Source organism: Lissotriton vulgaris, chromosome 6, assembly GCF_964263255.1.
Source record: "Lissotriton vulgaris chromosome 6, aLisVul1.2, whole genome shotgun sequence".
Taxonomy (NCBI): Eukaryota; Metazoa; Chordata; class Amphibia; order Caudata; family Salamandridae; genus Lissotriton; species Lissotriton vulgaris.
This window is the reverse complement of record NC_141694.1, coordinates 502,657,406-502,669,409: the sequence shown is the minus strand read 5'-3', so window position 1 is coordinate 502,669,409 and position 12,004 is coordinate 502,657,406. Positions and strand designations below refer to the sequence as shown.

At 42.4% G+C, this 12,004-nt stretch overlaps 1 protein-coding gene across 1 annotated transcript in view; it reads left to right on the top strand.

Moving 5' to 3' along the window:
* Positions 1–12,004, top strand: part of LOC147707494 (CD109 antigen-like) — a 502,391-nt gene that overhangs the window by 374,696 nt on the left and 115,691 nt on the right. The window contains exons 22-23 of the mRNA XM_086926510.1: positions 211–355; positions 8,183–8,359. Coding sequence (XP_086782636.1) covers positions 211–355; positions 8,183–8,359 — 322 coding nt within the window. The remainder of the gene's footprint in view (positions 1–210; positions 356–8,182; positions 8,360–12,004) is intronic.

The following is a 12,004-nucleotide window of genomic DNA, read 5'->3' as shown; positions in this document are numbered from 1 at the left end:
AATTTTTCTGTAATACTTTGTGCTACAAATCCTCTTTTCTTATCAAGCTTAAGTTGTAAATTCATTGGAATCAGTTAGGTGAAAATGTTCATTAATTCATCCAAAACAATTTCTATAAATGAATAAGGCTTCCGGGTGTTTTGTTATGCAGTTATGTAATGCATTATGTTCTAGAAAATGAGAACAAGTCTACATCTGTTCCTTTAACAGGCTGAAGGAATCCAACAGTTTTATACAGAATCCGTTCTGCTTCAGCTATCTGGGAGTACAACGCAAACAGTGACGAAAAATATATCCTTCACCTTTCCCAGCAATGTGGTTCCTGGTAGTCAACAGGCATATGTGACAGTTGTTGGTAAGTAGCAAATGTATTTATTTACTGCCTGTAAAATTTCTGTTGCATATGTAGTGACGTTTTTAATGTCATTTATTTAGCTTAGTTTAGAGTTTCTCCAACCAAAAAACATTGAAAAGCTCCAACCACTGAACATTTTGGTACCTGAAAGATTGGGGGACCCTTTTTCATGCAAAATCGACATAGACCAGTAGACAACCCCCAATTGGGTGGAGCTGTAAGTACTGTGGTACGAATACATATCTTCGATTTACCGTTTCTGTTTCGTTTCATTCACTTGCGTGTGGAGGGGTCACAAGTAATCACAGGGGCAGACTCGGTATCAGTCTACAGTGTATTGTGCATTCATCGCTCAGCCTGTTCTTTTCTGGTCTTGGTCTTTGCCCCATCTTAGCAACCTCTGCTACTTGTAGAGTTTGCTAGTTTTTGGCAGGTGTCTCCTGCTGCCCTTCCCTGCTTCTTCTCCTCTCTGGACATGTTGATGACTGATAGTGCAGTGAAGGCAGCACTGTGTAAAAAAATGCATTACATTGCAATGCAACATGTTATGCAAAGCAATAGTTGTGCTATAGAACAATGCTATAATTTACAATGCCACAAGTTATGAAGTGGAATTCTATACAATGAAACAACATTAAGCAATATAGTAACAATATTCAAAGCAATAGTGTACAACAACGCAAAAAACTATACACTTCAATGCCACACAGTTCTAAACAAATCTACTATACAATGCAATATGATGCTATACAGTAGATCTGGTGTATAATGTACGTTGGCATAATATTGGTAATCCTTGACATTTTTAATAACATCTCTCGTAGGCCAGTGATCAGTGTAAACTGTCTGAATTAATACACTCATCCAGTCATTCTTTTAATCCTCTATGTACTCACACAACCATACCATTAATCATCCAAGCACTTAGTCCTCACTCATACATTCATCTATTCACTCATTCAGTTGTTGAGACTTTCTTACATTCACCCATAAGATTCCGAGTCACGTACACAAAAATATACCATCGATGAAGGAGCACTTTCACTTATAAAATAGCTGAGACGTATTGGTCTTGCCAATGTTTGTTCAACGTACAATAACATTTTTGTTGTGAGATATAACTGAATTCATTACAGCCAGCAGACTTTCACTTCTGTGTTTTATTATAGCATGTTACAGAAACATTTTATCAGGGTACTAATTCTTTTGTGAAACATTCGTACAAACAAAATGCAATAAACCAGAACAAAATTATTCAATAAATGTATCAGTGAGCTAATCTGTAGTTGTGAATGTTAAGATAAATTGCCCTTCATTGTTATTCAGACAACACATTCTAATTGCAAATAATTAAAAATAAATAAAGGTGGCCTTAATATTTGACAAAGACAAGAGGTCAGAAGGATCTCAGTCAATAAATAAAGGACTATGCAACAGAATACAAGTGTTCTCCTATTTTGTTTGTCCTTTTCTTACTGTTAATTGTATCTGCACTGGCATCAATATTATTTCAGTTTTTGAAAAAAGGCACTGGGCATGATGGACACTTGTGGGGAAATGAATCATGGATAGGGCTAGTTCTAGCACCTCCCACATACCTACTACTGCAGCTATTGTGGATGTAATGTGCAGATGCTTTGCACTGTTATGGGTCATTATTTCATTTTCTGTTTGTGGGGATCTGGTGCAGGAGAGTCGGTTTATGCCATTGAGCTCCGTAAGATGCTGTAAACAAGTTTTCAAGGCAGCCATCTGAGATTGCGCTTCATGAACGTCATTGCAATGATTTTATATAAAGACCAAAGTCACTGCATGATCCATAAACCTAACTAGAGCGCAGTTTAGTTTGGGGTTCCTAGGGTCAAAGCAGGCCAAGACAGCTGCTCTACAGGTTCTGATGGTTTTTGTATTCCAGAGGTGCTTTAGAAGGGCCCGTCTTTCAATCAGCAGTTTTGGGCAAAGGCATGTGATGTGTATGATGTCTTCTTTGTGAGACCCACAAAGGCGGCATAAGTCTCGGCCGTGCTCTTTTTTCCATTTTGGCAAGTGTACCAGCAGGTTGATGACACCCAGTCTCAATTTTAAGAAACTTAGTTTTGTTCGTGCAGTAAAAGGTACGGTTAAGTACTGCTGTGGGGTCAACAGGGTGTAAGATTGCAAAGTCAACCAACCATGACTTCTTTTTGCTAGACGAGCCTTATCTTCCACTATTGAAAGTTGTTTTGTGCTTATTTTCGCCAGCCGTTTGAATTCCTTCTGGCTTGCATACATGCTCCAGAGGTCATTTAGGCACAGGGTTGTTAAGCTTTTTGCCCAATAGTCATGTCCTGCTCGCCATGAGTTCCTATCAAGACTTGCCCACAGGTGGTGTCCTAAGCTTCCTTCCTTCGATGACCTCAATTTGTGGCAGCACACGAGAAATGTCATGGCTCTAGCGAGTGGTTGGTGGCAAATTCCCAGTTCCAACCTAATTTGGGCCGGTGATGTTTGTGTTGGTACCTTGAACACTGATCTATAGATCTTTGTGATGATTTTGTCCAGTTGGCCACTGTCCAACCCTTTTAGGACTTCACTGCCATAGGTTAGGGTTGGAATAATTTTTGCCTGGGCGACCTGTATTGTCGGTGCAAAAGTTGGGCCTTGTAGTTTCTTTTGAATTGAACCAATTGCGAAAGCAAGTGCGGCACCTTTCCTTTTTTGTTCCTCTAAGTAAGATTTGTATTTGTCATTATTATTAAAAATAACTCCAAGGTACTTTTGACTTTTTGATTCTATGATACTTTCCTTGTTCGGCGTCCGAGACAATTCCTTTGATTTCCCTGGGTGAGCCACCAAGATTTTGGTCTTCTTGTTGTTGATCAGGAGCTTGTTCTTCTCCGAATATTCAGAGGTAGCGTCCAGGAGCCTTGCATTCCGATCTTAGTTTTGCTGAGGAGAACCACGTCGTCAGCATATAAAAGATTTGACAGCAGCAAGCCAGATACTTTGGGAGCATGAGAATTGACCTTGTTAAGGGCTTCGGGAAGGTCAGATAGAAATGAGTTGAAAAGTGTCGGGCCAGGACGCAACCCTGTTTTAAGCCTTTTTCCGTCGGAATTGGGAGGGATAGTCGTGAGCCGTCCCCGATCTTGATCCTGACCCATGTATCCTGATGTAGGAGTTGTATCGCTCTTAGGAGGTGCGCTGGAATGTTTAGTCTGGACAGCTTTTGCCAGAGCTTAGCTCTGTTCACATTATCAAAGGCCGCTTGGAAGTCAATGAATCCCATATAGAGTGGGCAGGACCTGAACTTCGCTTGGTCAATCAGACAGGAGAGGGTCATGAGATTGACCGAGGTGCCAGTATTCCTTGTAAAACCAGTTTGATTTGGAGGAATTACAGAGTTGTCGTCTGCCCATGCTCTGAGTGAATTGAGCAACACTCCCACAAAGTACTTTGCTTCATTGTCGATAAGGGCGATGAGGCGGTAATTCTTTAGGGAATTTTTGTCCCCGCCTTTGAAGATTGGTGCAAGGATTGATCCCCGCCAAGAGGCCGGTATGATGTTATTCTGCATGACTGAATTAAATAAGGTGCTTAGCTTCGCAGCCCAGATTGTTGCATCTTCCTTAAACAAGGCTTGAGGGATTCCTCCTGGACCTGGGGCACCGTCCATCCGTCCCTTTTTGATCAATTTTTCAATTTCTGCCTTCTGAATTGTTGTAAGTTCAGTGCTGCTTGGGGTCGAGAAACTCTCATTTGTTGTTTCCATTATTTTTTTTTTTAGCATCGTTAAAACATTCCTTCATTGGGGGATTTAAAATGTTCGGGTCAGGTGCCCAATCAGCCCCTTTTTGAGCCGCTTTGTCTTTGGAGGGGAAGCTCTGGTACGGAGAAATTGCTTCCCTGTGGTTGAAGTGATGCTGGAGGAAATCAACCCACTCTGACTCCAGTATACATGAGGAAGCAACTTTGGGTACGCCACCAGATATGCTATTGATTGTGCGCCAAAACCTGGCAGAGTTGTTCGTTATTATATCTTGCTGTAATTTGGCCCAGAACGAGTTCCATTGATTTCTGCGTAGCTCACTTTTGACTTTCTTAAGGTGACTGCGGGCCTCTCTCAATTTCGTTATTTTTGTAGGATCAGTTGGATCAGTTTTTAATGCCCGCCATGTCCGATTCATAGATCTTGTTGCAGATTGAATATCACGATTCGAGCTGGGCGTCAGCTTTTGCACAGTCTGGTTTCCGAGCTTTATTGGTTTTGCATATTTGTCGGTGAGTTCGGTTGCAAATATTGACCAGTTGGTTATTATATCGTCCGGGCACCCACTTTGACCCTCGATAATTTGTTTGGCCTCTGTTGCTACTTGTTGGAAATTTCTAAAGGAGCATTTAATTTGTTTTAAGTTGATTGTGAAGCTCTCGAATGGCAATGCCCTTTCTGCGTCGTGTTGCGTGAGACTAATCCTCAGCAGTATTTCTTGGGGAGAATGGTCACTTTCTGTTCTGCTCCCAAGACTGTAACCTGTTGTTTGCTGGAGGAGGGAAAGGCTGACAAAGGTGTAATCAATTAATGAAGTGCCTTTTTTTGATAGATAGGAGAAGCGAGGAGGCTTATCTGTGGGAAAACGCCCATTAAGGGCTCTAAGGCCCAGGTTTTCAAAGTTGCCTTGTAGGGAACGTCCCTTTGGGTCGTCCTTATGCCATCCTGCCCGGTCCTGCGATGGTATCTCCCAGATGTTGTCATGTGAATTGGTGACCTCATTTTTTGGTAGATCCGACATTAACCACATGTTGAAGTCACCTGATAGTAGGATTTCTGCATAGAGTGGTCCAGTTTTCACTCTCACTACTGTCGCTATAGCTTCTTCTACAAAGGATTGCCTTGATTCTGTGGTTGGACGGACATAGACGTTCATTAGGATCACTGTCCAGCGTGGACCTTTACTGGAAGTGTGAGAAATTCTTACGCACTGTAGACAGTGTGATGAGCCCAAAAGGTCCCAAGAGGCGACTGCGTTTTTTGTTGATATGTAGATTGCTAGGCTGCCGCTCCCTCTACCTGAGTGATTCAGTTTCTAGGCTGGAATATGATGGGTTTTGAAGCCTTCTATGTGCTGTGGTTCGAAGAGCCATGTCTCCTGAAGAAGTATTATGTCGAATTCTCTAAGATAGGTGATGGTGGCGTTGTCCTCGAGTTTACTTGTAAGACCGTTGATGGTCATGAACAGATCTTTAGGAGTGGTGTTTCGTGTCGATGTTCCCTATTGGGCTGTCATCGTAGTAGTCGAGTTGTATTCAAAGTGCCGGCCAACCATGACCATGTACCGGCCTCTTCCGGGACCCTGGTTGATTTGGTCCCGTCTTCTCTTGATTTCCTCTGTTTGTGGTCGGGAGTGGGGGATTTATTGCGTGCCCCCCTAAGGACTGAATATACTGCTCCCCTCCGTGCTCGTCTGTGTTCATCATTCTGGCTTGCCCGCAGAACGTGTGGGTAGCCCGCTTCCCTACCCGGTTGTATCTGTATGCCCCATTGTTTGAAGGTGTCGGTTTGCCCTAAGATGATGTTCATTGCCTCTACCGAACTTCAGGTGACCTTTGTGGTTTCATTTATTTGGCCTTGACTCGATGCGATAAATTCAATTGATGTTATGTCTTGTGTGGTTATTACATTTGTCAGTCCTGCTGCTTGGGTCAGCTTTATGATATTCCCCCGATTTAACACGTCATGGCCGTCTTTAGACTTGTATTCTGGGTAGAAGTAGGTGAAGAGGGCAACCCCACTCAGTGATGCACTGAGCGCCCTTGGAGTTACCTCGGTTGGTTGCACACTTGACCTGTATACTGTTTTTGCCAAGGGGCCCATGGAGCGATCCTCGATTGGCACACCGACAAGCCTTTCATTTTTTCCATGTCCCACGGATCCTTTGTTGCTCGCTGGAGTTACGCCCTGTGTGTTATTGGCACCGCTAACTGTGAATGCCTGATTTGAGGTCGTAGTACCGCCGAGTTGACTTGTCTTGTGGCAGGAAATTAGGCTCTGGGTCTTATGGTTCTGAGTGTTAAGTGGGTTTGGAGGGGGCCGTGTGGGGAGTCATGGATTGCTCATTTGTCCCACTATGCTCCCTTTTTCCTAGAGGTGCCATTACGGATTTAGTTTCTGTTGTCGCTAGGGAGATGCCCCTCTTCCTTTTTTCACTGTCCTGCGTGATTGGTTGATCTTCCCCTACGGTTATTGGCTCGGAAGAGTTTTTTGGGTCAATATCCCCTGTGGCTGCTGGACGTCTAAAGGTTTTAAACATCGGGTACAGGCTTAGATCTTGTTTGCCCCTTCTCATTTTATTGCGTCCTTTCCGCTTCCTTTGTCTTTTCACCTTCCCATCAGGGGCTCCCGGCTCTTTTTCGATTGAGGAGAGAGGGGAAGAGTGATGGCTTCTGTAGCTTCAGATCTGCAGTGTATGTGCGCCTACAACAGCGCCTTATTGTCACCCCTGGGTGACATTGAAAAGCTGTTCTACAGATTCTTACATGATCTTGGAAAGTTCAAACAGATGTCAGCAAACAGTACAGAAGCATTCGATTCAACATTCTGAAACCAGTGTAAGAAGGCATTTACAAGGTGCTTGCCCGATATATTATAGAATATGTGTGGAAGCCAGTGACTTGGGTCTTGTCCATAGTGTCAGTCCCATAAAAGCCGTGAGAGGGTACATCCACAATTGCAATGACATGAAGCCACTTAAAGTAGCCTTTCTGATGGTGTTTCCTTGTGCACAATCCACCAACTGAATAGTATAGTGTGCGTCTGACCATTTAAAAAGCGAACTAGACATGAGAGAAAAAAATATAATCTGAAGAAGCATGCTCAAATTCTATGGTAATATGGACATATTTTCTTGCAACATGGCCTGAGGCCAGAGATGGACAATGCTGAAACGTAACAGTTCACACCTGTGACCTTTAGTACAACGTAATCGATTTCCTTATTAGGAATAGTGATTTACCGTGCTTGACACGTAGACATTTTTGACGTAGATTTACGAACACTTGATGCTGGGTTTGCATCACAAAAATGAGTCAAACTAGCGAGAAGTGTTTAATCGAAATGTAGTTTTCCAGGCGTAAAACATGTTTAATGATGGACCCTAGGGTAACGTAGCCAAAAGTAAAGCAAGGTTTGCATATCATCCGTGATAAGTGGGGATTCCCATGCAACCATCCATGGTTTTTGAGGCAAAACCGTATCTACAAATAAAAAACAGGCAGGGCTTTGCACTAAAAAATGTACACTTACTTGAGGCATGCATAACGTTGCAAAAGGTTTTTTTCCAGCATACTTTTCCAACTTTGCATGAGTGCTGTTCTGGAACCGGGCAAGGTTTAAACTATGTCCAAGCATTGTATTTTGTGCGAGAAAGATACCCTCCTATTACAAAATCTATGCTAGACATCACAGACATACCCTTGCACTATGCTTAAAAAAGGGCTTGTATGTCTTTGTAATGTACTCTGAATTGTTTCTTCACCACAAATGCTCCATTTAGTTTGCAAATGTACAGATGGTTTTGTGTTGTCGAATCACAAGAGTGATCAAATTGTGCACATATTATGCATGTGTATCAGAGTGCAGGGGTTACTTTGTACCTCAATTCGGTTTACAGTTTTTAATAGCAGGATAGAAGCACATGGAGTTTCAACTCTAGCAATGAGGTGATTTAGGGAACAAAGGGAATACATTCTCAGAACGTATTCTACTTAATGCATGTCTATACGCACTAGGTATATTCATAGATAGCATCTTGAAATACGGATTTGTAATGGCTGCCTTTCTGTTTTCCAAAGGTGACGTCCTTGGCCCCACCATCGATGGACTGGAGTCACTTATTCAGATGCCTTATGGGTGTGGCGAACAGAATATGATCAACTTTTGTCCCAATATTTACATCCTGAAATACCTGGAAGCAACAGGCCAAACAACGCCCAAAATAAAGGACAAAGCCATCAGTTATATGATCGCTGGTTTGTATATTTAATTTTTCTTCAAATATATCTTAATTACTCTTGCACTTGAAAATGATGTAATATTAAACAAAGACAGAATGAACACAAGATGCAGCTGTGTGTGCATTCATTTGCTAATGTTTAAGTTAAGCAACAGTTAGTAAGAGTTCTGATAACGCCAATATTGAGTTGCAAGTCAGACAATAGTTCTAAGTAACATCGAAGCTTTTTTTCAAGTAAAATTCCATTGCTTTGATAAATTGTGTCATCATGTTGGTTTTGAAAACGTTGTTTGACAACTTATGTTGTTCAGCTTTCTTTGGGACAGTAGATATTTTCTTACCGTTCAAATGAAAGCTATATCTCTCAGTGCCATATGTATTTCTGACAATCTGTTCCTTATCTGAGGCGGTTTTAGGTGTGGCTTCAGGCAACAAGCCAGACTATATTTCTTAACCAAGTAATATATACTGAACAGACAAGTAAAGGTTTTTGGTTAGTGATCTTCATTCAGAATACATGCCGGGCCAAAGGGTGTGAGTCTGCTCCAGCGACTGGTTCCTCTGTAAGGATGTGTTGAAGTTTTGCTCATGCTCAAAAGTAAACATACCACAAAAAAACGCCCCTTACAGGGCCGGGCTGGGAGGACAATGTGTTTGTGTTCTATTTTCAAACATTAAAGTAGTTGCACCTTTCAGCCGCACAAAGAGGCATCTCAATATCCATCAGACACGCAAATGAGTTCATCTTCAAGCTGTATTTCTACCATGTGAGCAAATTACTGGTATGGAGCTTCATGGCAACCTGTATGCTTCTCAGCCACAAGCCCCTGTTCGATTCTCAGTGCTTCCGTATTCATTTTTTGTCATTTTGTTCCAATGGTATTTTCTAAACCATAAAAGCAAATTGAGAAATATTTCCAATACGAAACATGAGTAGAGTGAAAGTGCTCAGGAATCCGCAAGGGTAGTCCAAGACACTGCCATCACCCTTAATCAGTTAGAGCATTTTAATTTTTGCATAACATGTGCGTTCAGGTCCCAAGCGCAGAGTTTGTGGATGAACAAAGTAAGCAAAAGCTCTGCTCTCACGTGACAGACTTGAGCTGCTGTGTCCAACAGGCGTAATCAACAGACTGCTGGCTGAAGACAGTATTCAGAGAAGTTGTCTTAGAAGTTTCTAGGGCGGGAAATTACATCTACTGGCTACTGTTATCTCAGATGAAAGGCCTCTTCCTAATGGTGAGAGCAGAGTTAGTGTGGAGGTAAGGGAGAATGGTAAGAGACCAGACAGGGCAGATCGGAAGGAAAGTTACCTTTTGGTGACATATACAGAAGGTGTGTTTTGTAGGCCTCAGTTGTTAAAGAAGTATTTGGCTAAGATTTTAGAAAACGAAAACTAAAATATCTGTGCAAGGCTGCTATACTATGTTAAACAATAGACATGCATGAAGCCTTCTGTGGTATCTTCCATTGTATTTCACATTATGCCTCACCCTCCTTCTCCCTTTGGTATTGGAATTTTCCGCATTACGGGATTCCCCCAGCTTTCAACTGTCACCTGAGTTGACTCTTTTCAAAGTTGTGGCTGGGGTGTTTGTAATAAAGCTTATTTCCCCATACATTGGATTTCTGTGATGTTTGGTTTACTGTTTTTGACACTGGCGACGAGGATGGGATCCTACTGCTGAATGACACCCCAATACACTGGTCATTCTCAGTCCTTCAGAGAACTTGGGGTACCATCATCGCAGCTTTATTGAATTGAGCGCTGAAGCGAAACTCTGTAATAGAACTTCCAGAGACGCCCTCCATCAAGTTACCGGTGGGATCGTAACAGTTTAAAGCACTGAAGTCTTTCACTTCTTTGTGTATGTAATATACCCTAGTTGGCTGAGAGGAAACATTTTTGCAGGATAGAGTGACTATCAACCCTGTACACTTACAGTGGATGTGAAAGTTGTGCGAGCACTTTCAGTGGGTGACAAAGGAAATATTGTGCGGAAGTACTGAAGGATCTGCGTATTACATCTTGTTCTGCCCTTTGCAGAGTCTGACTCAGTGAGTTACCCCTAATGAGTGCCTGTGAGAAAAGGAGACAATGTATGCAGCTTTGTTATGCCTAGCTCAGCGCCCGACTCAGTTGTGTATCCCTGATCGGCACCTGTGAAGTGAATTTCGTCGCTTTAGAGCGAATTGCTCATGTGTCTTCTCATATGGATCAGCACATGCCATTGGAGGGTCACAAGCCTCCCTGCAACATTATTGTAAGAGCTCAAGTGCTCATGAGAGGATTCACCCCTCCCTCAACAGAGTTAGCTAAGCACCCATTGTGGCAGTGCATGAGGAAGACGGCAAAGTGAGACTTTGAGTGGACATGAAGGCCCTTAATAAAGAGGTAGTTGTTGATTGAGAGGTGTTGTTGATTGATTTGCCTTACCGGCCATTTTTTAAATGTTCGCATCACTCCAAGGGGCCCACCTTTTTTCCACTTTAGGCTTAACATCATCCTATTACCAAGTGCGTCTACACCCAAATCACTGGACCCCACTAAATTTATCACACCCATATCACACCCATAGGTGCCTACAAATTCAAAAATATGCCCTATGGCTTAGTATCCACTGTATCAGTGTTCCAAAGAGCCCTGCTGTTGGAAATGGCCCTTTCTAATGTGCTTTTCTTTGGAAACCACTTTTTTCCAGGGTACTTTCTCGCAATCTTTTGCTATTGTCCCTCCAGGTTTTCCACTACGGAAGATGCTAGCCTTAGGACTTTGAGTGCCTTTGACACTGCCATTCAGTGCCAAAGCACTGTGCTTGTCATATACATGTTTTGGCTGATTTGGGTTGGCTGTAAATCCATTGTCACAGGGTAAGACATATACCCAGGGCATGTAACTCGAATGCTCCTCTGTGGTTCTACAGCACTTATTGTGCTACCCAAAGAGGTAAATCATTGAATGCTCCACAGGTTTGCCCTAGTGGGATCTGAGTGCACTTATTTATTACATTTTTTATTTTATTAAATTCTTTTTATTGAAAAGATTGTTTAAAAACATACAGTTTGACTGGGCATAGCAACTAACATTAGGTTACAGTCATAAGTGCAAAGTATTGATGGAAACAATAAGGCATTACATCACACATTAGGGTGACTGCCTAATCAACAAGTAATTCAATACCATAAAAAGCATAGCTTACATTACAGTAATAGAAGAAAGCAAGCATCCACTGGAACACAGATATACATTAGCAATGATCATAAAAACTAATGTATCAATGTGTACCTGCATAGCGGGGCAACCCAGGGACAGTACACACAGCATCCATCACTCATCCCCTACAGCAGAAACATCTTCGCCCTCCACCTCTCCTGTCTCCCTGCTTACCCTGTAAGTCTTATAAGGTCCTCAATGGTTACTAGGTCAGTTCTGGGGTGGGAGTGAGATTGTGTGTTACTACAGTATAAAATGTCAGCATGACGATCCTTGAGGGTCAGAAGTGAACCGCGAGCCCCCAGAATAGCCACCCGATGTCGTGAAAGCAGTAGACTGATGCCGAACAGTCGCCGAACCTCATCAATATCTTTTTCGTATCCCAACATTCCCAACAACAGAGGAAACTCTAATGAAATACCAGTGATGACTTCTAGTTCATGGAAC